This window comes from Macaca mulatta, chromosome X (genome assembly GCF_049350105.2).
Source record: "Macaca mulatta isolate MMU2019108-1 chromosome X, T2T-MMU8v2.0, whole genome shotgun sequence".
NCBI classification, from domain to species: Eukaryota; Metazoa; Chordata; class Mammalia; order Primates; family Cercopithecidae; genus Macaca; species Macaca mulatta.
The window spans coordinates 72,100,220-72,127,463 of NC_133426.1; the positions used below are offsets into that span (position 1 = coordinate 72,100,220).

The following is a 27,244-nucleotide window of genomic DNA, read 5'->3' on the forward strand; positions in this document are numbered from 1 at the left end:
GGTTCTGTATGCCAGGAGAGATGTTGGAAATAAAATGGTATTCCAGGACCAGGAGGTATTCTGACAGAGTGAAAGAACACGTGATTTGGAGTCCATAGGGATGGGTTTAAATTTCAGCTTTGCCACTAATTTGCTTTGTGATTCTGGGCATTTCCTTTTATCCCTTAGGGGCTCCATTTCTCAATTTTGACTACGGGTTTTTTCATTAGATAATGTCTCAGTTCTGGCATTCCAGATTTCCCTCAATTATTCTGGGAAAACCTCCTTGATCCACAGGCAGAGCCTAGGGCAGTCAGGTGCTTTCTACTGTCTCTCTCTGCAGCTTGGAAAGTTATTGTCTGTTGAAGGTCAGCTGGGAGTTGGTGGAGGCAGGGCAGTGGCCTGCTACTATTGCTGCAGTAGCAGACCCTTTCACAACAGCATTGTTTTGTCATTTTGCACCCAGATTTCCGTTGGCTAACCTCAGTCTTATCTTCCTCATTTCTGTTTCCTGTTGAAGACACCAAGGGCCCTTCAAAACACACAAGCTTCTTGCTCACGGCATAAAGCCCAATTCCCTCTGGCCCCTGCAGGTTGGCTCAGCACTGGGGAATCAGTGTCCCCTCCATGACCAAGGCACCACTCCACTGACAGGTATGGTATCCATTTGCCCTCTCTTCTTGGATTCCCAAGCTGGGGCAGTGTCCATGGCAGTCAACGGTGGCTTGGATCTGCCCATCCCATTCTCTTCAGGCCCTCCTCAGGAATCAAGGTCAAAGGTGGGAGGAAGAAGGTTTCCACTGGCCTTTTATTCTAGAGCTTCTAGTAGAGGGGAAAAGGGGATAGGATATTTTCTATACAATAGGATGTTTAGGAGACAGTCACATGGAAATGGAATGTTCTTTGGACCCAGGAGTCAGGAAATCTTAGTAGCAGTCCTGATTTTACCATTTACCCAATGTGTATCTTTGTTTAAGTCCTTTCTCCAATCTAGGACACAGTTTTTTTCACCCCTTTTGCAAAATAAAAAATTAAAAAGAGGAAAAGAATGATTAGATAAATGCTGTCTAGAGACTCATAGTTATTAGATTCCTTATTTTCATGATTGTCAGCCCTCCGTCAAGAAAGAAGATGAGTGTAATCTTTGCATATGTAACTGTGGGGTGGGGGGACTGAACACATCCAAGAGGAAAGTGCTGGTGGTAATCCATATAGCACTCTCTGAGAGGCATGACTCGAAGATGAAAGCCTCTTCTCTAGTCCAATCTTTGACTCCTAAAAGTTCAAAATTGAAAGGCTCTTAGGGACTAGGTACTTATGGAAAAAACTGAGGTCCAGAAAGAGGAAGAAAGGGACTTGCCCAAAGTCATACAGAGAATCTGTAGCAGAGCTGGGTGGCTCCCAGATCAGTCCTCTTTTTGCTCTATCCTAGGAGGACTGAGACATCAAGCAGCAGGACCTGTCCTGTAACTGACCCAGTTGGGCCTCCTCATACTAGAGGCAGTCTGGAAGTTTTAGGCATGGTCCTGAAGACTTCTTCTTTTCTTCTATTTTTCTTTCAGGTACTTGGTTCTCTCTGAGTGTTCAGAGATTCCTAGACACCTACTTACCCCTCGTTCTTCTGGTCTATTCCCTCCAATTCCTTCCATAAAAACTGACCCACCCTTTGTGTCAACAATAGAGGCTTGGTGAAGCTCTTCAATAGAGGATTTTGCATTTCATATGGGTAAAAATGATGTTATTCTAAGTAATATCTGCCCAAGAGAAGAGCTTTCAAATTCCCTTAATATCATCCCACATAGACATTTATCTCTTCTTTCTATGGGTCTGGTGAACATTTCTCAACTGAATCTGATTTTCTTACACACACTCCATTGGAGAGGCATGGACTAGAACAGCAAGAGTGGAAATGAAATCAGTTTAGTTTCAGCTCAGCTACTAACTTCTTCCATTAATACTGGAGCAATGTTGTCTATAAGGCTTTCCAAATTTCAAAGTACTAATAATTTTTTGCCCCTTTCATGCCTCCTTTCCAGGGTTTCTGGAGGTGAATAAAGTCAGAAAGGGCATTCAAAAGGCTGTGAACACCTCCACCTTATATAGGTCTTCTTACTGGAGCTGGCAACCAATGAGGGTAATGATACAAAAAAGGTAACAATCCATTTCTTTCTTCCCTGCCATCCCCAACTCAGACTCTGTTAATCAGCATGCTTGGCTGGCCTCCAATCACAGGTCCAGGAGCTGAGACAAGGGTCCTTTTGAGCTCCTATGTGGGAGGTTCTGGAAAGCTTAGCAACACTTTCCAACAACTTTGCCAGGTAAGTCTTCTTGTCCCCATTTCCAGAGAAGACAACTAAAGCCCAAAGAAAGACATGCCCAAGCCATGATTGGCTAGTTGATGGCCAAGACAGCATTAGAACACAAGTTTGTCTGATTCTTTCATGGCATATCTGGTGATAATGACTGCTGCTTTTGCTGCTGGTTGGCTTAGGCTGAATTGGGTAGGTAGAAAAGGAAGTGAGGGGGTGAAAGAGCTTTAGTTTTGAGATTACTGCCAGAACTTAAATTGAAGGGGTATGTTACCCCCTTACATTCAATTAAAAGAAATGAGCAAGAAAAAATACAGTGTTTTCTTGCTGAAAGACAAGGCTGAATCCCTCTGTCTTGCCTTGGCTGGGACAAGGCTTTCCGGCCTCATGGGGACAGTTTACCATTTCTGGTAACCTTGGGAAGTTTGCAACTTTTCATGACAATATTTAATGTAGACCAGCTACCTGCTCACAGATCAACTGCCACAGCTGGTAAGGGCAGTAATTTGATACCAGCAGCCTGGCATTTTTAGCAACAGGATCTGATTGCTGCCAAGGGAATTCTCCCAGAAGTCTCAGACCTGACCCTGCTCCTGGCAGCTTCCTTATTGCCCTGGTGGCTTGTGGGTTCACTGATCCCAAATGCTGCATTGCAAAGCTATTGCCTGTTTTTGCCCTCTTTGTTGATGTGTCTCCCCTTTCCTAGAGGGATATACAGAGAAGGGAGGCAAAATAACCAATGAGGAAAGCTGTATAAGGCATACTGCTGAACTGTAAAAATCTTATTGCGTAAACTTTACAAGTCTCCTCCCCAACATGAACCTTTGTTCTCTCATTTATAACCTAAGTGAGTGAGACTAGATGATCTTTAAGGGCACTTTAATAGCTGCCATTCTTGAGTCCCTATGGGACAAGAGGATCATGTTAGGCAAGGCTGAGACCACAAGAAATCAATGTCACACCTGTCCAGATCCTGCTAAATCAATTGCCAATAGCTCTTTCTTTCATTTTAGTGGTACAACCACTGCTTTTTGAGCATTTTTTATGTATTGAATACTGAACCAAAGGCTTTACATGCATTATCTCCTGTCATTCTCACAATAATCTTATGAGGTAGGTACTATACTTAATACATTTTGTGGGTGTAGCAAACTTGAACTCACAGAGGCGAAATGATTGATCGAAGGTTGCCTAGCTAGCTAATGGAAGAACTAGGATTTAAGCTCACGTTTAACCTCAAAGCCTATGTGCATAACCACAACACTGAAAACACAGCTTGGGAGAATTGAGAAGAGGGAGCAAGGATGCTGTCTCTGGGGTCTGGTACTTTCCTCAAGTCAGGGAGGCAGGATGATGACCAAATTTTCCCCTCTTTGCTGCACAGAGGAACGCATTGAAGCTTGGGACCCCTAGAAATACCATAGCTACAGGATTCAGGCCTGATGAGCTTCCAGCTGAGCACCGGGTGTCACTTGGGCTTTACCTGCTTATCCTCAGGATCTCTCTTCTGGTTAGGAACCTTATGCCTGTTTTGCTCACTTTCATATTCTGCTGCTTTGTCTGGTTCTTTCAGCAAGCTCCCTGGGGCTAAGGGTGTGACTTCATCACTCCTTTCTCTCTCTTTCCCTCTAGGGTCATATCTCCCAGGAAGATCTCACTTCCCCACAGAATCTCCTGGCCCGGCCTCCTGCAGTGCCACGCTCCGTGTATTTGACAAGCTGAGTTGGACACTCCGTGTGGTAGAGTGTCAGTTTGTCAAATACCCCAAGTGCGGCATATGCTTACCAGCTCCAGGCCAGGGCAGATGGCATATGACGAATGGACTGCCAGCTGGATGCAAGGATGCTCACCAAGCACCAAGTTCTCACAAGTTATTTTATGTGACTCTGCAGGAACTGAGGCATTTTTTTCTGAGGACACCAGAGAAAAAGTGTAGCATCTCTGGGAAATACAGCCCTGGGCTGAGTATACACACACCATGAGAGTGCTGATGGTGGTGCAACAGACTTGAAAATGTATAATGGGTTCAAGAATGGAAGTGCTCTTTGATTCTTTATTATTTTCTTCCTTCACATTCCCCTCCCAGAGTCTCCCATGTAGGACATCAGAATTCTCACACAAGCATCACGGTTTATGTGAGTAAGCAGGGGTTAGAAATTCACTTTCTTGACACTCAGTCTTGCCTTCTAAATACTCCTTGATCTTGCCTACCTCTTCCCTTTTCCACATGTCTTTTCCTCTAGGAACACTTTCTCCGTTTATTTCTGCCTATCCAGTTCTTCCCTGTATTTCCTGTATCAGCTAAAGTCCAGTGTTTCCAGAGACTTTTGAAAGTCAACTTATACTTTTTCCTTCTTCATTCACAAAGCACTTCTTGCCTGGGCCCTGGTATGTGCCCCTTTCTCTCCTACTGTCTAACAGCAATAGAAGAGAATTGCCCTCTTGAATTGTCAGTGACAACTGACAACTCTTGAATTGTCAGTGAACTTTTCTAGGGGGTTTTCTTGAATTCCCAACTAGATTGTGAGCTTCTAGAAGACAAGGCTATGTCTTTGATTGCTGTCTCCCCTACCAAAACCCAGTACTTTAGTTACAGAAAATAATAAACATTTACTGATTGACTGATTTTCCTCTAGTCCACTAGCTTTGGGTTTAGGCTTTGGGGCCAAATTGTACTCTGGATTTTGAAAAAAAATCAAACTGTGAACACCGCAATGTTACAGAGCATATGAAGTAGTAGCCAGCATGAAGGATTTTTTTATTCCTGAGAAACAGTGTCAAGGGCTGAGGGAAGAAGGCAAAATAGCAGACTCAGAGGGCAAATAAATTTTGGTATTACTTGATTACGCAGAGTTATACAGGTGCTTTCTTGTAGGATTTTTCAGAGCCTTTAATAGTCTAACGTTGCATTGAGAAACTCAAAGAGGAAACCATAGAATGAGGCCTTTGCCATACCTATCTGATCATGAATTTCTTTTCCCCCACAGGCCTTCTCCTGTGTCAATGTCCAATGAAGCATGATTTGGGAAACTGTTGTAGAGAAACTTTATACCTTCCCTATCTTCTGGAGATCTTTTCCTCTTTTCACTCATCTACTTTCCCCAACCAGCCATCTGCCTAAGAAAGGTCCCCACCTGATTTTTGTTTAGCCTATCCTGCAGCTGTGGACTATCTCTATTACATTGGAATTCTTTACTAGCTTGTCCTGTATTTAAAAAAATTCTCAGTTTTGAAGCAAAGGTGATCCAGATGCTGCAATAAATACATGCACTGAGGAGTTCACAGGCCTGACCTTTGGTCTCTGTTCTACCACTAACTGTGTTTTTGTTCCTCTCTGAGCTTCATTTTCTCATCTTTAATATGGGAGTATTAGAATCAGTAATCTCTAGGCTCTTTAAGACGAATGACTGAGATATCCCTGGGAGTCCTTAGCTCTTATGGAGAAGCATCCCTGGATGTGTGGCTCCTTTTACCGGTGAAAATGCAACCAGGATTCTCTTTCCAACACCTGGAACTCATTTTTCTATGGGTAGTAGGGAAAGATAATGGTTATTTTCAAAGGCTATAGGGTCTGGACACAAAGTTGTTTCATGAAGGAAGTTGAGGTTTCCACTGGGTGGAGACCCTATTTCAGAGGCTTGTAAGCACTACAGGGAAGAAAGAGTTGTTCCTTTTGCCAACTAGGAGAAGCTAGCGTCTGGAATGAAGAAAATGTTGAGGTTTTACCATGGATTTAGTATGTTGGGTGGTGAAGTGGAGAACTCCTTTTTGTTACTTTTGTGTACTATTTTGACTTCTGTAATCATCGCAAAAGGGGAGCAACTCCTTGTGAAACATGAACTGACCTAGGGGCTGCGTGGGAACCAGAAGTGGCAACATGGCAACTTCCTTGAAGAGTGCAGAAGTTGATTTGACATTAATCACACGGAGAAAACAAAGCTATGTCGACCTGGGTCAGAACAGGTCCTCCTCACAGGGGAGCCTGATTTAAAAGTGTAGGTGTAGGAACTTATGTACACATACAAACTCTCTCTCTCTCTCTCTCTCTCTCTCTCTCTCTCTCTCTCACACACACACACACACACACACACACACACACACACACACACACTTCCGAGCCCTATTCCTCCTTGAAGAGAAAGGCTTTCTTGCTCTTATCCCCACCTCACATTGTAAGAAGGGGACAGGAGCTAAAGCAGATAACCTGTGAAAAATGCAACTACCCCCAAAATTTTAAGCTTCAAAGAAGTGGAAGTGGTGCATCCATACTTTGGAAAGAAGGAAATTCCTTCGTCTCTGCATTCATAGTCCCCTGAGACAGAAAGACTTTTTATTTTATTTTCTTTCTTTTTTCTTTTTTCTTTTTTTTGAGGCAGAGTCTCGCTCTGTGGCCCAGGCTGGAGTGCAGTGGCGTGATCTCAGTTCACTGCAAGCTCCGCCTCCCGGGTTCAAGCCATTCTCCTGCCTCAGTGTCCCAAGTAGCTGGGACTACAGGCGCCCGCCACCACGCCCGGCTGATTTTTTTGTACTTTTAGTAGAGACGGGGTTTCGCCATGTTAGCCAGGATGGTCTCGATCTCCTGACCTCGTGATCTGCCCTCCTCGGCCTCCCAAAGTGCTGGGATTGCAGGTGTGAGCCACCACGCCCAGCCCAGGACTTTTTCTTTCTCAGGCTTCCAGCTGATGTGGGAAGAATCATCTAGGTGGACCTGGCAGGATGACATGTTGGGTAAGGGAAGCCAGGGGAGTACTGTTTAATCAGGTATTCACTGTGCCTCACTGGACTTACCAGTGGAGTGAAGTAGGAGTGGCATGTGTGGGAAGGGAAAAGACCAAAAAAGCAAAAGTGACATACATACTCTCAGGGGCCCCAGGCTTCTTAACTAGTCTCACTTTAATTACTTTTAGTAGTTCCTACCATACTGTGAGAGAAGACCAACATGACTGAAGTTGCTGTTATGATTATTTATTGAGCACCAGAAGAGAGTCAGAACATTAGACTTACAGTGTAGGAGCAGAATTGAACCCTGGTCTGTGAAATGACAATTTCAATTAAAAGCTGTCTGGCCCTGAAGAAAGAGAAATGATCCTGGATACAATTGGTCCTCTGAGCTGGCAGAGCTGAGCCTCCCTCTGGTCTTCTGGTGGCAAGATGCCAAAGTTGAATAGTGTCTGTAGGCATGATGACCAAGTCCCAGTGCTATGGGCATCTTCCTTCTGGTATTTAGAGAGGAGTACCAGAAGCCCCCAGCAGAGATACTAGAAGGGCACAGGGTCAAATCCAGCAGCTGGCTTACTTGAGATGCATCTGGCAAATTCTAAGGCAAAGCCAGTGACTCCCAGGGGCCCCAGTGTTGGCAGGGCAGACACTTTGGGCTACCCAGGAAGATATGTAGCAGGGAAGAAGGCCATGCAGAAGGCAAGGACTGAATAGACAATTATGTCAGCAGATCCTGGCCTAGTGGGGCATTTTTAACAGGCAGTCTTGCCCTCAGTGGCCAGAAACTCATAATCCAGAGGAACTGTGTCCAGTAGGTGGGCGTAGTCGCCATTGATCTGGGCGATGATCTGGTACTCCTGTCCTATGCAGGGCTCATCAGAGTAGTTGTTGCCTAGATTCTGAGAAGCTGGTTCGTCACTGGGGCAGCCACTTGCGAAGATGGCCACCCTCATGGTATCTCCAGAGTCGTTGGCCTCTCTGGCATGTACCCTATGGCCCAAGAGCCCACCACCCATAAGAAGGGGCTTGGGGCTGGTGTCCTGGTTTCCCACCCTTCTGCCTGAATTCTTGCCAATTAATTCACAGGATCCTGCCACCCAGGGATTCTGGAAGCAGAAGGCAGATGGATCTAAATTATCCTTTGTGTTCAGGGGGGGCCCACAACAACCTCAGGAGGTGCCTGAGAGAGGGAAGACAGCTATGTCCTGACTCTGAAGGCCTCTGGCCTTAGGACTGGGTCTGTGCCACACCCCCCTTCCTCCATGTTTCCTGCCAGTAATCAAAATTGAGGGCAAGGACGGGTAAAAATGGAAGAGGAGAGGCTTTCTTACCTGGCCGCTTCATAGACATGCTCTAGAAAAGAAGGAGGAATCATGTCAAAAGTTTTCAGGGCAAGTGGACAAAGGTCAAGCATGGATCCCGGGTACCAGTCAAAAGATGAGGGAAGGGTACAGAGGAGGGGATTTTAATATGTCTCAGCTTTCCAACACCTGGTAGGTATTGGGGAGATGAATTGAAACACAGAGATGCAAATTTATCAGGTAAAGGAAGGGGAAGCACATGTGGTCACTATCCCTTTTGTCATCTTGGACTCACGATATTGGGCTGGAGCAGTTTCTGGGTATGGGTTTAGGGAGGGCACTGGAACTGGACCTGCTCTTTACCCAGGAATCTCCCCCAAGGATCCCCAGAGAGTCCTTGTGGGAAACTTGACTGTAAGGCCGGATACCAGGAAGAAGGGGCTGGATTAGCCTGATGCTGATGACCATGACCCAAGCCACTCCCAAATGCACTCATTCCCACCATATACCCAGGAAAAACCATGGTATTGGTCACTATTGCCCCCTAGAGTCTGTGGAGGAGGAGTGTCCTATATTCCGTACAGGTTCAAAGGCTTAGGTTAGTGCAAAGACAGATGTTTCTTGGTACTGCCCTCTAGGTGCTTATAATTTTTCGGGGATGCAACTGGAAATTCAAGCATTAAATGACAACAAAGTAAACAAGAGAAACCACAGGAATTCTGTCTTATGGTAGAGCCCTGCATTTCTGTGTCTTGCCTCCCCCATTGGCCTATGAGCACCTGTACTGCAAGGGTCTGACTTTTTCATCTTAATATGCCCAGCACCTGTCACACAATAGGTGCTCAGTAATTATGTTAAATTAAATTGATGCCCTGAGGCCATCTCCCTTATAGAAAGATAGGAAAGAGGAATTTTTGGAAATGAGACTAGGTATAAGGAAGTGGTGAGTGTTGAGAAAATTGGCTAGAGCCACATCACAGAGAGCCCGGAATAGAATGCTGCATTTTGACCTATATCCCCTGGGCCATAAGAAACCATGGAAGGTTTTTGAGAGAGAAACAATTTAATGTGGTTACCGTTTATGCCTAGCCTCATCAAGACTATATGAGAATACTTTCATTTTAGTGCCCCTGGGGTTTGTGGTCATGTGAGGCATCTGCTATCAAGTTCAGCCTCATGGTGCTAGCCATGCTAACTGGCAAAAGCCAGAGCTTATAATTAAAACCTGGGAGGAGATATTCAAGGCTCTCTTCTGATGGTGGAAATCCATCAGACCCATGGTAGTAACCAGGCTATTTTGGAGTAAGAGATAGTACAGAGAATAAGACAAACTGATGTTAGGCAAAATGACTAGCGCACTGGGCATTGAGAGATAGCTAGTTTTTTTTGTTGTTTTTTTTTTTTTTTTTTTTTTCCTTTTAGAAACAAGCATCCCAAGTTTTTTTCCTCCTTGGTTGGTTCATAGTTTTTAAATGGCCCTGACAACTGTGCTGTCATTATGCCACTTCCATGCTTGAAAAAATTGGTAATTTTTAGTACCCTTGCAAGGCCTGGTGAAGAAAGTCCAAATTATTTAACCTGGTGTTTAAGGCCTTCTATAATCAGGAATAAACTTTCCTTTCCCACTGTACTTCTCTGTTGCCCATCTACAGAAGTTTTCTTTATTGATGATCCCACTCCCAGTTGTCTTTTAGGCCCTTACAACTTTGCTGATGTAGTTCTCTCTTCCTGAAATATTGTCTCCTTACAACTTGTTTTCATCCTCCAAAATGTGGTCTAAGATATTATTCCTTCTGAAATCCCTTGCTAATTACTCAAGCCTTAAATGACTCTCTTCTCCTCTGGATCCCTTTAGCATTGATTATCTTCTCTAGTTTTTGAGCTTATAGCCTCTATTGCTATATATTGTTATTGATAAATTCCATGTTTCTACCTTGAATCTCCTAAATAAATTGTAAGCAACTCGAGGGCAGGGATTGTGACTTCTCTTTCTCTTGCATCATTACAAGGTGACTCATTAGAAAGATGGCTGTACTTGACTGAGTACAAAAGCCTAGTGCTTTTAGTTCCATAAGTCTTATGCCATTGTTTGCTTGAACATCTGTCTCCCTGCACCCCCACCTTCACTCCCAAACTAGGCTGGGAGCTTCTTGAAGTGCCTAACACAATGCCTGATACAGAATTTAGGCTCAAGTATACTGACAGAAAGAACAAAGGAGCCAAAGCCACCTTCTCATATTCATGACTAACCTTGTTGGGATGTCTTCCGACAGAGCATGATATAGGCCATGGTAAAAACCACCATACAGCACAAAGAGATGATGAGGATGATGGCAAAGATAGGCAGGCTCTTTCCTAGATGGTAAAACAAGATCAAGTGGTATTTGGTTGAAAATAAGGCCAGAAACAAAAACTCTAAGGAATAACCCAGACTAGGCCAAGCCTTTTTCTTTTTCATTTTCCATATTCTCCTAACCTTCTTAGCTAGCCAGAGAGAAAAACCTCCAGGCTCATGAGAAAAACTTGAGAAAGGATGCCATGTGTAAATAGGTTCTTAGAGACTCAACGGTGGGCTGATTGGCCTGGGCATTTGAGCTAGTTGTCCATGCTTTCTATAGGGCCAAGACAGAAGGTTTTCACCTTCCTTTAGAAAAAAGAAAATAATATTCTGACTTTCCAACTTCACCAAAAATGCTACATACCTTATTAAGATTCTGATCAGTTACTTCTAGCCACAAAGATTCTTCCCATCACACTCTCTGGTCAAGTCCCCAGCTTCCTTCTTTATCAAAACATATTTCCACTGAGCCACTTGAGACACATACTCCCATTATGCTTAAAAGCTGAAAGAATAAACTGAACTGGGCTTCCAGTCCTAGATCTCTTATTTACTTGATATATGACTATGGTAGGCAGAATAATGGTCCTCTAAATATATTCACATCTACATTCCTGGAACCTGTCAGTATGTTAGTTTACATAGTAAAAAGGAATAGAGATTTGAGAATGCCACATTGTTAGTTTTGAAAATGGAGGAAGGGGGCCATGAGCCAAGGAATGTGGGTAGCTTCTATAAGCCAGAAAAGACAAGGAAATTAATTCTGCTCCAAACCCTCCAAAAGGAACACAGCCTTGCTGACTGATATTTTGATTTTAGCTCAATGATAATTGTGTCAGACTTATTTCCAGTAGTGGAAGATAATATATTTATGCTGTTTTAAGATACTAGGTTTGGGTAAGTTTTTACAGCAGCCATGGAAAAATGAATACAGTGACCTTAGACAAAACTTAGTTTTGTTACTAGGCCTTAGTTGCCCCATAAGTTCAATGAAAAGATTGAATGATGTCTAATGCACTTTTAGCTATAATATTCTGAATCTAAGAAGCTAGGTCAGGTGATAGAGAGGTGTAAGGAAAGGAACCTCAGTGTACTTAGGATTTGTTGCTGCAACTGGCTTGTTTTCATGAGACTCTAAGATATCGTGTCCTAGGAATCCAGTATTTGTGGTCCTCAGAGTGTCTTGTTGGAACTGAGAGAACTCAAGTTATAAGCTGGTACAAATCGAAGAAATATTCTCTTTTGAAGAGAGTCAAGTCCTAAAAACTTGGTAGAGAAAATAGGGTGCAGACCTAATATCTAAGAACTTTGACTTTGCCCAAGGTTATTTTCTCATTTTTCCAAACCAACTCCCTATGAGGCATTTTCTAACTTCTATTCTCCCAAGAGATGTTCTTTTGGGACAGGAATGGAGCTATGGAAGTCTTGAAGCCAAAGATGGCAATGCAAATGTGGCACATAAAACAGGTTTGAGTGCTGCCCAGAGATAGCCAAAAAGCTCTACAATCAGGAAAGGAGAGGTACAAAGAACATTTGGAAGTCCACTCTCAATTATACACAGGCAGAGAATGAGTACCAGGAGTGATAGTTATCAAACTATTTAATTCCAACCAATCACAACAGATGCCTACTGTAGACTTGGAGTCTTAGAGATTCTTTGGTATACCTTTTGTTGCATGACCATGGGAGTGGTCTAGAGAGTTCTGAGGAATGGGACAAGGCGGCCCCAGGTAATAATGGAGGGTTCAGGGGTTAAGGGGAGCAGCTAATTATCAACTGGTGTGAGAGTGTTCTATTATTTCAACAGCCAATGTAGTCATGTCAATGCACACCAGCTGACTATCAGATGCAGGTGAAACACAAAAGATTTATCTGGGATTTGATTCTCTGAGACCCTGACTTGGGAATATTCAAGGCCTTGGAGGAATCAGAAATCAGCTTCAAGTGGCTTGAAGAGCCCTGGTTAAGAGCTCAAGCAATGACGCTCTGCCATTATCCTTACCTGGCTGAGGTCATGATGTCATAATGTCCCTATCCCTATTTCTTGCTCAGAATGTTTGGAAAGTATATTACTATGGCAACAGAGAACTAAATAAAGGACAGATTTATCACTTCCCTTAACCTCACTCTGACTTCACTCATCCCTGGATCTGTATCTCTCTCTCTACATCCCACCCACCTTACCCATCCTCAGTGTCCTTGACCATTGCTTGGCACATAGCAGGTAATGACTTGCAGAGTTCAATCCTGTAGAACAGTGTGCATAATGGAAAGTTTTGGTCACAAAGCTTAGAGTCAAGAAGAAAAGATAGAAATCCTGACAATATTCTTACCTGGCCCAGCACTGGTTGCTCCAAGGTAGCCATCCACGTCAGTGGTCCAGTCCCAGGATTGCTTCACTGTAGATGTTGCTATGAATATAGAAAATAGGGTCAGAGATCTCTCTTCTATCAAAAAGCTGAGAGGTAAGAGATGGTTGCAAAGGTTGGAGTCCTTCTCTGGCCATTTGTGCTCTACTTTCCAGAGTGCCTGGCCATGTTATCAACCACTAGTACCATGAGATGAGGCATCTTTGTTTCTTACTTTAGGTGTGGGCAGTCAGAAGAAGTCCCATAGAGGGGAGGTAATATACCCAAAGTCACACAGCAAGTCAAACTAGGAGCAGAATAGAATTTGGTGTTCTCCTTTTTTGTATTTCCAATGGGAGTATTCTAACTCTCTCTTTCCTTTTGCCTCAGAAGTTTTCACAAAAAAAGAGTATATATTCATCATTGTTACCTTTCTTTTGTTTCCATTCCTTTACTGCTATGTTCTCGCTGAGGAACCAATTGACTATTTATTAGCCATTCAATGGCATTGTGATTCCTTCCTTGGCTACCATGACACCATTTTGGACCTCTACTACTTCCTCAAACAATATTAAAACTCACCTTTCAAGGGGTGTCTCATGGTTGTAGGTGCCTCAGTCTTGGTCTTGAGTAGTTTTGAGGAGTCTGCAAGGAAAAGGGAACCGATTCAAGGGATCTTGTACCCTTGGGTGAATAGTTTAATGCCCTAGGGAAAGAGGAAGTAAGTAAAGGCCATTCAGTTCCATACTTGGACCTGTCTCTTCTGTCATGATGCTGGTAAGTTCTGTGTTGCTTGTTCAGCTTTCATACATCAATCAAGGACAGAGTTTTAAACCCAGGATTAATAGATCTGGAAGTAACTTGTATTTAGAGTTCAGAGGGTGAGTCAACTTGGATGGGAAAATATATTTTATTTTTTACTAACTTCTAACTGAGACCTAGTAGTTAATTCTCTTGAGAGAAACTTGGCAAGTATCACAAAGAAGGTGGCAATGGGTGACATCAGTGAAAATGGTGGCATAATAACCTCCAGAAATTTACCTTTTAACAACATCAGTGAAATAATGCAAAATTTGACACAATCAACTTTTTTTTAGAATTTTGCAAAATAGCCAAAGGTTTGCAGCACCTTAGGGAGAATTTATGGAAGAAAAATATTCCAGTTTTGGTAAGAACAGCAAGCTTTATGTTGTTTTAACTTATCCTCGTCCCCTTACCCCTTCTACTTCAGAGGTAATATTGAACATACAACCTCATTCCAGGTGCTGGAGTGGGCCCAACAAACTTCATTTTTTAACAATTGCCATTATTTGGCCTGTCTGGTGGTTCCCTGAAAGACCTGACTCAAAAGACTTGTTTTATTGGTAACCCAGTGCTAAGAGCCTCTCCCCAGGGATGGGGTAGCATTTGTCACACAGCTGCCTGAGGCAATGGATAATAGGTGAGAGAAACAAACAAACAAACAAAAACTAACCAAAATAGCCTTAAAAACGGTTGAGGAATAAGATTTCCCTAGGGATTTTGAAGAGTTCTGACACAGTTCTGGGAAACTAGAAGGCCACACACAAGCACAGGGCCATGTACCTGCTCAGGAAAGACATGAGAAAACCATAAGCTCCTCCCTCCTGCTAGCAGAGGAAACAGCATGCTCCGTTTTAGATGTGGAGAAACATATTAGTAGATAAAGCTGGACAGGTAGGCTGAAAACAGACTGAAAGAGTTTGGGCTTTGTTCTTTGGTTGGAAGGATCCATGGGGGGTAACAGAAGGTTACACCTTTTGAGAAAAGTTTACTTCCTTTTGAGAAAGGAAGCAAAAATTGTTCAGCCTCTTTTTTGGGAAATAATTCTGACAACAGTGTGGTAGGATTTTCAAAGATGAGGCAATAGCATATTTTGCCCATTCATTAACAAATACAATATTCGTCTAGTGTCTAGTGTCTTCTTTGTGCCAAATACTTTGCTGAGCTCTGGAGAACAGTCATGAAGTAGATAGGTAGAATTCTGCACTCTTGAATTTTATAATCTAGCGACATAAAATATATACTCAATAAATATTGAATAAGTTGATGATTTCATAAGAATGAATGGACATGGGGAGAGCATTTAGAAGATGATTGAAATTGTTTTTTAAAAGAGAATATGAGACCATGAGGGTATAGGAAGAGAAAGAAAGATCCTAATAAGATACATGATTCAGTAAGTGAATTCACAGCACTTGGTAATCTTGATGATTATTTGACCATGCGAGTTAAAAGATAAGGAGGAGTCAAAGATACTGCTGTGTTTTCTAACAGGTTTGAGGAACAGGTTTGGTGAGTAAAAGGTACATTCAGTTTTGAACAAGCTGAGATTAGAAATGAATCTGTCCAGAAGGTAACTAGACACTGGGATTTAGCAGTCAGGAAAAAAAATTACAGATAATATTATGGTTTGAGAGTCATCAGCCTACAGGTGATATTTGAAGCCACAGAAGTAAATAAAATCTCCTGATAATATAGAAATACATGCAGAGATGAATAAGAATTGAGTCTTTGAGAACATTTACAATTAAGGAGTGAATGAAAAAAGAGCCAACAAAGGTGTCTCAGAAGGATCATTCAGGAAGGTCTTAGAAGAACCAAGAGAAATTGGTGTCATTGATAGCAGTGACTGAAAGAATACTGAGGAGGAATAAATGGCCAACAGGGACCACTGTCACAGAGATGTTGAGGAGGAAAAGTATGAATGCAGAGGCCTTGGGATTTGGTGATACAGAGGTTAATGATGACACCAAATTACAAAGTTATGTGTGGTGAATGAATTGAGAGGTTCAGCTGGTGGAAGCTACCTTCATGAGAAGGTTGGTAGTGACCATAGGAGAGATTAGGTGGCAGATGGAGAAAAAAATTTTTTTAAAATAATATATATATATATATGTATGTATTAGGCTTGCATACTGACATATATACATATATTATGCGTGCATATATATTTGACTTAGGTAGAGGATAAAGGGTATTGCAGGGCATTGGAGTAGCTGATGTTGAGTTCAGGAGGAGGGGCTTGTTGTGGAGAGGAGCAAAGCATACCTTACTCTGAGCCAAGAGGAAATGGATAGGGAAATATCAAGGCAGAGAGGAGGGTAGTTGATAAAATTCACATCTGAAGAGGGCCTGGACCTTCTTACAGAGGAAGGAAGTTACCTTACCTTTTAGGAGTGGGGCTGGGGGCCTTAAATAAGGTAGAAATGTTCTGAAAAGCTGCTACGAGGAATGAGACAAAGATAAGCAAATAGATAGACACACAGTATGAGGGCAGGCAGTGGATGTCGCAGAGCATCAAATTAAAGTGGAGTCAATTCATATCTGTGTTTTGTTTTGTTTGTCAGCAAAGCTCAGCAGTCCAAGAATATGAGCAAAAGCAGGGCCTCCAGAGTCCTTCTAGAACTAAAGAACAGTGCAGAGTGAGGTGGAAGGGTGAAGGGCTGAGAGTTCCATAGGGCAGAGGTGAAACAGGGAGTCAGACTCAGGGGACAAGGTTGGCTGGACAGGGAGGCAGGTAGAGGTAGCCAGGAAAGATTACCTTGGCTCACAGAGCAGGGAAGAGTGGAAGGCTGAGAATAACTTCCCTGAGCCTCAGTTTTCTTATCTATCAGTAGGGGGCAATGGCGAGCACTGCTTAACAGCACTGTGATAAGCATTGACTGTGAGAAGGAATAGGCAGGCGGATTTACTGTGAGCAAGTTCTTGCCTAGATGGTCTGAGAAGTAACTCACAGAAAGGCGAGAATGTTCAGTTAGTCTCTTTATGAAGTATGCATTCTTGGGCTTTCTGGTCATGCCCTGCCCTCTCTGCTTGACCAAACTGTCAGCTCTTAGAGAACTGGGACACTGTTCATATAACTGTTTCAGGGTGGACCACTCCTGTTCCTCCCCAAACTAACAAACCATGATCTACAGCACACACATCCTCACTACAGCTTAACTTTGGGAAACAAATTCCTCCAGGCAAACACAAGAGTCTCAAACCAACATCAGTCTCCTAGCCCAAATGGTAATAAGCCATTTGGGCTAGCTTTACGTCCTCTCCTTATACAGATCTATCCTCAGAAGACAATAATTTTCAGATGGTTCTGAGGGCAATTCCCTAAAATCAGTTAGTTTCCAACATGTTTTGGGCAATGGTAATCTTGTTGGAGTGTCTTTCTTTCCAAGGATATCTCTTGAAAGCTAAGAAAACTCATCTGGACATATCACTGCTGGACTCTTCATTTAAGCCTCAGCTTACAGTGTTTATATGCATAGTTCGTAGTGCTCCCAGGACAGTGCTGTTAGAAATAGTCAAATCTTGATGAACCAGAACCCATCTTCAAGGATACTTCAACCAGAACTTGTATTTGGCTTTACAATGAAGTGGGGGAGGGAAGTTAAAAGAAAGCATGTAAATATATTAGATCAAGCCTAATCAAACAAGCAAAACAATGACCAAACAAACAGAACACACAAACAAACAAAAAACAACAGCTTTCGAAGGGTGCCCAGGATCTAATATAGATTCAACCATGAGAAACAATCAGACATAGTAGAAAGAGCATGAAATCTGAGTGCAAATCCAGATTTATACTTCCTTGCTGTGAGACCACGGGCAAGTAGATTACCCTTTCTGACTCTATTTCCTCTTCTGTAAAGTAAAAGTAATGATAACTATCTCATGGGACAGTTGTGGCGATTCAATGAGAAAATATGTGTCAAGTTCTTGTACTTTGTGTCTGGCAAATACAATGTGCTAGTAAATCTCACTCTTTCCTTCACTGTCTTTATCTACTTAACCTATGGCATGACGGGCAATGTCTCTATCCCTGTTGTCCCCAGTCCCATTTTTTTTTAATTTGGGATTGTACAACCATTGCCTGCTTGGGACCCTGTTCTCCCAATTCTTCTTTTGCATAAGGGCACATTTTGAGTGTCTTTGGTTCAAACTGGTCTGTTAAGATGCTCACCAGGAAAGAGGGCCACTCACCTTTGACCACAAACTTCACAATGTCGCTGCGCTGCTCAGAGCCAACTCGGCCCTTGGCAGCACAGAAATAGGAGCCCGAGTCAGCTACCATCGCAGGCTTGAAAAGTAAGGTACTTAAGGTTGCTACTTTGATGGGTTCCTGGTTATTAGTCTGTTCCTTATACCAAATATAACTGATGGGAGGAGAACCCCGAGCCTGGCATTGAAGGCTAATCCTCATTCCCTGGGGCACTGTGAAGCCATAACCGCTGCCAGTTGTCACTGTGGGCTTGGAGACAGAGACTGTGAAGAAAAGACAAGACAGGAAACTCTGGGCAGTCATAAGGATATGGGACCACAAGGCCGAATCACTCTTGTTGGGCATAAGGGCATGCATATATCTGCAACTGGAACTAAAGGGGGCTTCTGACTTTGGAGGAAATAGGAAGGAAAGGGTAATACAAACAAAATGGCTTCCTTTGAAGGTAGGTACTTTTTGGTATTACCTGGGATTTTGGAATATTTGGAAGTAAAAATCAACTGACCTTTAAAAATAATGTAGTTTGTTCTGGGGCTCAAGTTTTGAGTTTTGCAGTTGCAGGTTTTCAGGGCCAGACCTTTGTAAAATTGTCCACCAAGCAAACTTATCCTGGCTAACCTCTGCCTCCCTTTCCCCAGAGCTTCTCTATCAGCATCTATCTACAAATTAAATATACTGATTTTTGAGTTGTAAATCCCAGAACCCAAGCAGGGTAACTAGGCTATGGATGCTGGCATTTCTGGGACACTTGAAGGGATACAGATTTGCAGGTCAGGAACCGTTCCCAGCACTTCTTAAATTTAACCATGGGAATGCTAACCCTAATAATTCTTTGCCTGTCCACTTTCTCTGATAAGCACATATACCTGTGGAGAGCCTCTGTATAGATAAACAAAGGCCTCTGGGTTTTTCAGGAGTTTCTAGAATTACATCCACTATTGATTCATTGATTATCAGTACTTTCTAACCCCCATAGTGACTCACGTTTCTGGACACGGAGCTCAGTAATCTTATCTCTCACTACTTGGTTGCCATCAGGAGTCTGCCAGGTGACTTCACACGTGTAGTGGCTCTGGTCATCCATCTCCAGGGTGCTCAATTGGAGGGATACATCTCCTGGAACCTTTTGGTTCACATGCAGGCGGCCCTGGTACTTTGCCTGCTGGATATGGTCTCCAGAAGAGTCACGTAGGAAGATGGTGACAGGGTCTGAGCCACGTTGTACCAGCCACTTCACCAAGACTTGGGTGTAGCCTTGCAGGGGGCCATAGGTGCAAGGAATATTCACATCCCCTTTCCAAGGTCCTGTTATGCTCTCTGGCACTTCCAGGATGGGACGGCCTGAAGAAGCAGAACAGAGGAAAGAAGCAAACGTAGATTGCATACCTATCTGGCAACTAAGGTGGCAGCGACAGACCTCAAAAGGTTTCTGAGAAAAAACACTCAACTTTCTTTCTATCACACTTTTGTGTACCTGTGCCCTTTTGCTCTTTGCCAGCCTTCTCGTCAATCAGAACCAGTCTTCTGGCCGGGCGCGGTGGCTCAAGCCTGTAATCCCAGCACTTTGGGAGGCCGAGGCGGGCGGATCACAAGGTCAGGAGATCGAGACCACAGTGAAACCCCGTCTCTACTAAAAATACAAAAAATTAGCCGGGCGCGGTGGCGGGCGCCTGTAGTCCCAGCTACTCAGGAGGCTGAGGCAGGAGAATGGCGGGAACCCGGGAGGCGGAGCTTGCAGTGAGCCGAGATCGCGCCACTGCACTCCAGCCTGGGCAACAGCGTGAGACTCCGTCTCAAAAAAAAAAAAAAAAAAAAAAAAAAAAAAAAAAAAAAAAAAAAAACCAGTCTTCAGAATGAAAGCCTTTAACATTGTTTAGATTTGTGAGTTTCAAGCCCTTTTTTATGTTACTGTCTTGCTATGGAGGTGATCCTAGGTAAGTCAACTTTCTACCATGGAAGATTAATTTACTTCATCTATAATGTGGAGAGTTTGGATGGTAGATGCCCTAGATATTCTATCAACTCTGTCATTCTGCAAATCCATGAAAAAAATTTCTTTTCACATTTTCCAAAAGAGATGTGGAAGCAAAAATGCTAAGCATTTGGGTCTGGACTATTTCATTTTGTGTAAATATGCACCTGGAGAAAAGTGTAGGCTTTTGAGATCAGCAAGAAAGGGCCCTCTGCCCTGTTATTTTCTCTTGTTCCCTTAGAAATACTCAGTGACTGGGGTCCCAACCCTAAGCTGTTCTCTGAAAGACAGGAAAAAGGAAATACTGAGGGTAGAACCAGGTGAGAGGAAGAAGTCTGGATATACATTTCTGTTTAACAAAATCATTAGTTATTGTTAAATTTGAAACCTGCACTTTGTAAACCTGACTTTTTTTCCCCGATTTCTTTTGTTTATTTTCCTTTTGATTTCTCTTAGTTCCTAGCAAGGATACATAGGAAAATTTCATCCTGAGGGGGAAAAGATTGCATCCAATCTTGGTCTAGAAAGGAAAAGGTTCTGAGTGAAATCCTGAAGCTGGCTGTAGTGGGGATGGTGATAGAAGCAATGGGAGATTGCTCCTTGGCGTGCTTGAGAAGGAAACACTTAGGGGTAGGGATGGGGCTGGGGGAAGGAGGTGGGGATGTTGGAACAACCATTGCCTCCCATCAGAATTTTCCATCCATAAGCTCTTATTTTGAAGATTTTTTTGTTTTATTTAACTGGGGCCAGGAGTGTGGGGTGGGTATATTTAGGCAATATATTCATGTCTCTCCTAAGAGAGGTGGTTTCAAAGATATGAGATATTACTATTCAGTCATATTTATTCAAAAGCTTTTAATTGAGCCTAGAATTCCCAGTATTCAGTCAAGCAAATGGAAGATGACATCTTTGGGATGGGTTGAGTGTATGCTTTCTAACTCCCAGAATGTACTGTCCAGCATCATGGCTTCTGTTAATAGAGATACTAAAGTCAAGCCTCTAGCCTGTGCCCTCACCAGGGACTCTTAGGATATCAATAGCAAATTTTACCCAAGAAAAAACCTTTGAGTAGAAAAGAATAAATAAACATAAGTCCATGTTGCTAGATCCACTACATACTTCCTGGAATGCTTCAAATTTGGCAGAGAGCAGAACGCAGACCTACAAATGGGAATACAAGAGGGGCAGATTTTGGTTAGCCCTATTTTCCTAATTCTATTTCTTTTTATGATATTCTTTTCTGCCTTCCACATCGCAGAAGGGATGGTTTGCCTTACAATGGCCTTTGTGATTAATCAGAGCTATCTATGGATGAATTAAGCTGTCTGGGGGAGTTCTAGGCTTTGTTTGGGTCTTAGCATTGCTCTTTAAGGTCCCTTCTAATCTTAGGTGGTCCAGTGCTAATAGACTATAATAGAAATAGAAGTTATATAATTATATGTTCCAGCTGGCAGTAAATTTTCACCAGGTAGTAGGTTTCACTGTGCTATAGACAGTTCACACCTCCATGAGATTGCAGATGTAGCTTTTCATTATCATCGACACACATGCCCATGCATATTTTTGGCCACATGCAAGCACAAATATACCATCCTTAAACCCCATGAAAACTATCTAAGCCTCTTGGTTTAATAGGCTATTTCCCATTAATCTTCCTCTGGACTTTCCCAATGTCCCTCCTCTTCTCTGAAAAGCACTCTCACATTCCCCTCTTGGGCAACAAAGCAGCATTCTGCTGTGAGGACATCTGGAGCAGTTGAAAATGCCTTTGTCTATGCATATGCATGTCTTCCTTCTGACCTTAGGGGAGCTACAAGGCCTGGCTTGTGTTTTCCCTCCCTGGGAATTTGCTGGAAATTCTCACAAAGCTCAGTGTGGCCTATCAAAAAAATTGCTAGCTAGTTTCAATTTCTCAGTTTTGAAAATCACTTCTGGAAGTAGGTCAGGCTTGACTCCTCCATCTCAGAATGAATAGGACAGAGTTTGTAACTAGACTTCCCAAAATGGCATGTTTTTCCTCCTTTTACTTATTTTTCTTTTCCTCTCCCTTCTTCCTCCTTTATTTCTTCCACTCTTTCTTCCATTATGCTTCTGTTCCTTTTTGTTCCTTCTCCTTTTTCTTATTCTTATCTCCTCTTCCTCTTCCTGCTTCATTAGTTGCATAGTGACTGGATTATAGGTACAGGGCATCACAAGAAAAATGACATTGTACTATTCCTCATGTTATTTGATCTCCAAAGTGAAGTAAACCACAATACCACTGACTTTTACCTTCTACCTTTCCTTGTAATTTTCTTAGAATCAAGTAGGAGCCCCTAATGAGAGCAGGAGGGTAATGAAGGAGTGTATGATGTAGTAGGAATACCACTGATGTAAGCGCAAGGTCTGCCTTACCGCATATCTCTCTGTGTGACCTTGGGTAAAATACCAAACCTATCTGAACCTCAGGTCATTATCAGTAAAGTGGAAATAATAATAAAGATTCTATAGAGAATAATTGTGAAAGTTAAATGAGTTCATACATGTGAAAGCACCTAGCATGTGGCTGGCATTCAGTGGGTGCTGGATAAATGTCAGTCTTGTCCCATGCCCTAAGTGAAACTTGTTGTAGTTGTCTTAAATTATTCCGATCCTATAGCAGTCTTCAATATGTCATTCCCTGGATAAACAGATTCATTAGGTTGGAACATTGTCAGATTTAATATTGACATGAAGGAGAAGTCATCATATGGTAAGGTAAGGAACCACTCTCTCCTGTCTGAGACAATCTACTGAGTTATGGGCAGGTACTAGGTTGTCTGTGGGTTGTAGGGCAGCCAGAGAGGAAACAACAGCCTGTGTCTCCAATAACAGGGCTGTCTTAGCAACCAATGTAAAATGTTGGCCAAATTAAACAATACTCCTGGTTTTCCTGGAAGATTGGGTATGAAAAATCCATTTCGGGAAACCCCCCACCTCCTGGCAGAACACTGTGCCCATTATGGATACCTTAAAACCACCAAATGGCAAGCCACTTGGTATAACAGGGGTTGAGGTACAAAAGAGGATAGAATTTGGAGTCTTCTGGAATGGCATAGCTGGAAGAGCTTTTAGAAATCACTTAGTTACATTCCCTTATGGTACATATGAGTAAGCTGAAACCCAGAGATAGGAAGATGCTTACTCAAAGTCACATGGATAGCAAGGTCAAAGCTAGGCCTAGAGGCCTAGAATACAGGTTTTCAGAAGCCACACTGCTTTCTTACCTTCTTAAATTATTAAACCATCAGTAACAATAGAAACCAGCAACCTCTTACTTGGGCCTACCTGACATGGCTTCTGGATGTTATCTCAGGGTTAGATATTATCCCATGATTGTCTGAAAAAAAATATGCCCCTATCTGCCAGCTGCTTTCTGAAAAATCTTTCCCATAATGCCTGAGCTTTGCTCTCCTCCCTCAGGAAATGTTTGTATTTCCTTCAAATATTGGCCTTCTTCAGGGGAAAGACCAGCGCTGGATACCGACTCAAGGAGCTTTGTTGGGGGAGGATTTGGCTTGAGAAAGAGGGAACAGTATTGAGCTTATTGTGGTCCTGGGTCCCAGTCTTATAAAAGCAAATGTCTGACGCCTGTGTAATGGCACTGAAGAAAAGAAAGGCTGAATTTACTAGGTGTGTGCTCCTTTATAAGACCCATTCTAGGTCTCTTTCTGAATCCCCTTCCTCCCGTCATCACAAAGAGGGTGACATTTTCCATGTCTCTATCCCATTCCCCCACATGACTGGGTTCTCTCCCTTTCCTGGAATGCCTCCTGGATAGAGGATTAGCTTATATAATAGATGTTTATAAAATGTTTCTGAAATGTTTAAAATGTGTATAAAATGTGAAGATTAGAACTTTTAAAATTTTGATTATCTTGACATATCTCTTAGCCCCACAGGAAGAGGCTAGCAACTTATTCTGGCCCCTACAGGCTTTTTAGCAGTGAAGTTGCAGTCCCACAGAGCTGTCCAGTTGAGAAACCCCTTTGAGGCCAGTCAAGTCAACCTCCTCACTGTACAGATGGGCTGGGAACAATGAGGTCCAGGGAGAAGGAAGGTATTATTTACAGCTCAGCATAACCTGAGCCTCAGGTCTATAGTGTAAGATTCTATATACAAATGGAAGGCCTGCTTCCAGGTCTAGAAAAGCTCATAGGCTGGGGAAGGAACAAGACACATGAGTATTCTCTCCTCTCTCTCTCTCTCTCTCACACACACACACACACACACACACACACACACACACGCACACAAACACAGGATTTAAATTTAACATTTCTAAAATGCTCCCTCAAGCCCCAGGCTTGAGCCCTAGCTCACACCAACAGACTTGGAGAAGGTAGAGAGATACATTATAAAGCTTACTAGAGAATGGAAATATGGTAGTTATAGAAAGAAAAATATTTTTTCAGGAGTATTAACTCTGCCACTAATGCTCTTTGGCTTGGGGGCAAATTATTTTTTCTTTTGGTTGACTTAATTCAGAGTCTTTTCTAACTCTGAGGTTCCAGAGTCTGATGGGTCACAGAGCCCCAGGATAGGGTAATCTAATCAGAGTCAGCTATGGAAAGCTGGATTCTTTCTGACCTCACAAGTGACACCAAACTAACACCTATCCAGCCTTTTTCTCTAGGGATGATAGGGAAGCAGAAAAAAACCCCTTTACCCTATATTGGATCTCACTTAGCTGTTACCCAGGTTTAGTTTCCTGAAAATCCATCTCACTTCTCAGGAGTGTAAATGAGGATGGAGCTTCCCAAGCTCCAAGGAAATAATGTGACTATGGAATAGTCCATCCTCCTTTGGGATTTGTATCCAACCCGTAAATAGCCCAGACAAATTGAGCCATGTCTATAGGGAAGTGAGTTAGCCCAGGAATGTGTAAAAAACTGAGTCCTATGAAGACCAGTTGAAAAAGCTGGAGCTGTTCAGCTTGGAGGAGAGAAGAGTCAAGGAGATATAGTACTTGTCTTCAGGCCTTTGAAGGGCTATCACAGGGCAAGGAAGTATCTATGTTCTGTGTAGCCCCAAGAAGCAAAGCTGGGGCTTTTGGATGGAAGTCAGAGGGAACTGAATTTAGTTCAACACAAATAGTAACTTTCTAACAGTTGGAGCTGCTCCTGGATAGACTAGATGGTCTGCGGAGGTAGTGAACAGTGAAATCTCAATCACTACTGAATGTTTCTGAGCATTTATTCATGACAATGAAGGGTGGTATAGGTTACTTCTACAATCCTATCCAACTCTTAGAAAACACTCCTTCTTCAGGGGCTATATATTTTAACAGAGACCAAAGCTTGGAAGCAGAGGGGTTAAGTCTAATGGTAGAATTTTAGATGAGAGACACAGATGGAGGAAAAATTCGGGTGTCACTGGGAGCCTTCTTGATGCCCCTGAGATACAAGCCCTAGAAAATCATGCAGATGTTTTCCAAGAGAAAAATCCTTTTTCAATTTCTGCCCAAACTTGCCTTCTGACTTCTTCAGCAGACTTCAACTACGTCCGTCCCTTTTGCTCAAGGCTGAGAGAACCTGCAGAGTTTGGTTGAGAACACTCACCTGCCCAGCAGGAATAGGCTTTCCTTAGTAGACCTTAAACACCAACCCCCTAGCCTTTTGCCTAAGCCAGCAATGGCAGCCAGGACCCCACTTTCTGCCTTACCATAAGTGTCCACTGTTAGGTGCCCCAGGAGTAGCAGGCCCAGTAAGATCCCCATCACAGCCAGAGCCATTTCTGTCCTTTCTTCCAGCCTCCAGCTACCAAAGAGGCTCAAACTTCTGGTGGCCACCAGTGTCTGTGTGTGTTTACTTCCCCTCCTTCCCTATATCTCTCACTCAAACTCCTAGTCCCATCACACATTCCCCTTCCTTCCCTATTTCAGCACAGGTCATGTGGGGTGCCCCCCTTCCCCCACTTTCCTGGCGTTGGAGGTTCCAGGGTGAGTGAAGCAATTCTTCTCTCCTGCTAGGGTATTGACTTGACTTTTCCTGGAGCCAATGGGGCTCTCTGGTCTTTGATCTCCCAGGCTGTATTTATTTTGAGTCTCCTCCACAAGACTCAGAGGTTGTGGGGGTGACCTTTGGGATGAGTCTTCTCACTTCAGTATGGGAGTGTTTTCCTTTGTGGTGAGCCCAGGGAGAAGGAAACAACTTTGCTGGCCTATTCAATTTTCATCAGTTGTACTGTTAACCCTTGCCTGTGCAGCCTATGCAAACGGACAGGGTGTTGGGTCTGGTGTGCCTTTGGGCTTAAGAGTACAACAGCTTAGTGTATTAAAGGGCTTTCTACACATCAAAGCTTGAATAATTGGCAAGCCAATGGATAAGGCTGTTATGGGTGAATATGCCTCATATCTCATATTGGGGAAGCTCTGAATCACTTTCTACAATGGCTCCACCTCTCTGGTGGTAAGGGAGAATTCATTTTCATTAATATTCTCTATGCTTTTTAATAAGGAATTTATTTATTATTTACTTCTTTTAAGGGAAAGTTAAGCCCAGCCTCCAGTGCAGCAGCCCATTAGTAGTACGCTATATTAGGTCAAATTTTTCATTGACTTCCAATTGGTACAAGCCCTTAACCTACAATAGAGTGATATTATGCCTCCTAGCAAAGCTCAACTGCTCCAGAAATTGCTCCTCTTCACAGGCCCCAGAGTGACTGTAATTTCATCAGCAGTCTAACTAGGTTTGGCACTGCCCTTTGTCTACTAAGCTTTGAAACTATAAGCACTTTCAAAAGCACAAATACATCCAAAAAATTCATACTGCACTGTAAGTAGCATCTAAGCTTAGTTTACTTTTTGATTGGAGGGATAGGAAAGGCCTTGGTCAGGGGAGGGAGGAGTTTGTGCAGAGATGGGGAGTGGGAATATAAAGAAACATACTTGCCAAGGGGTGGCTGCATACAGATGATTTGGAGCTTGCACGGGCTAAGGAGACATTCCAGCATTTCAGGACCCATTATTACATGAAATTCTATCAATCACCTCTGCCTCTAGGGCCCAATCCCCCTTGACTTGTTGTTCCTTGTTTTTTGAGTACTGCACTCATTCCATCTCGCTGGAACTTTTAGCCATTTTTTCCCAAGGGGATTCTCACTCAGGAAACCCTGAACTTTGGAGAACCTTCCTTTGATATTTTTCAACCAACACCCTATCACCACTACCACCACCACCACCCCCAACACACACACACCACTCCCCTTCCCCACTAAAAAGCCTACAGAACTGGTGTCAATT

At 43.0% G+C, this 27,244-nt stretch overlaps 1 protein-coding gene, 1 long non-coding RNA gene and 1 other non-coding gene across 10 annotated transcripts; 2 read left to right on the forward strand and 1 right to left on the reverse strand.

Annotated features, from left to right (window-relative positions):
- The first annotated feature begins 508 nt into the window (after positions 1-508).
- LOC144338447 (uncharacterized) lies at positions 509-5,570 on the forward strand. Of its 3 annotated transcripts, XR_013412618.1 has the most exons (5): positions 517-633; positions 1,412-1,541; positions 2,016-2,130; positions 3,673-3,798; positions 3,921-5,570. It is a non-coding gene; the product is annotated as an uncharacterized LOC144338447 (long non-coding RNA). The 3 variants fall into 3 exon arrangements; XR_013412619.1 differs by lacking the exon at positions 3,673-3,798 and having other exon boundaries at positions 524-633; XR_013412617.1 differs by lacking the exons at positions 1,412-1,541; positions 3,673-3,798 and having other exon boundaries at positions 509-633.
- Positions 3,967-4,076, forward strand: MIR223 (microRNA mir-223). The gene has a single exon (NR_032053.1). It is a non-coding gene; the product is annotated as a microRNA mir-223 (primary transcript).
- A 1,667-nt stretch (positions 5,571-7,237) lies between the features above and the next one.
- VSIG4 (V-set and immunoglobulin domain containing 4) lies at positions 7,238-25,873 on the reverse strand. Of its 6 annotated transcripts, none has more exons than XM_015127595.3 (8): positions 25,666-25,873; positions 18,996-19,352; positions 17,993-18,274; positions 13,577-13,639; positions 12,980-13,057; positions 10,559-10,663; positions 8,339-8,360; positions 7,238-7,906 (listed from the first exon to the last, which is right to left on the reverse strand). In XM_015127595.3, exons 1-8 carry the CDS (start codon positions 25,733-25,735, stop codon positions 7,900-7,902), a joined length of 984 nt encoding a protein of 327 aa, XP_014983081.1. In that variant the 5' UTR covers positions 25,736-25,873; the 3' UTR covers positions 7,238-7,899. The 6 variants fall into 6 exon arrangements, with proteins under 6 accessions (XP_014983081.1, XP_001099264.2, XP_014983080.1 ...); XM_001099264.3 differs by having other exon boundaries at positions 7,238-7,997; XM_015127594.2 differs by having other exon boundaries at positions 7,238-8,113.
- Positions 25,874-27,244: the final 1,371 nt, after the last annotated feature.

Coding starts and splice junctions, on each gene's coding strand:
- VSIG4 (XM_001099264.3), bottom strand. CDS start 25,735: ATGGCTCTGGCTGTGATGGGGATCTTACTGGGCCTGCTACTCCTGGGG. Junction 19,353..25,665: donor CCTAACAGTGGACACTTATG/GTAAGGCAGAAA, acceptor CTGCTTCTTCAG/GCCGTCCCATCCTGGAAGTG. Junction 13,640..17,992: donor TGTGAAGTTTGTGGTCAAAG/GTGAGTGGCCCT, acceptor TTTTCCTTGCAG/ACTCCTCAAAACTACTCAAG.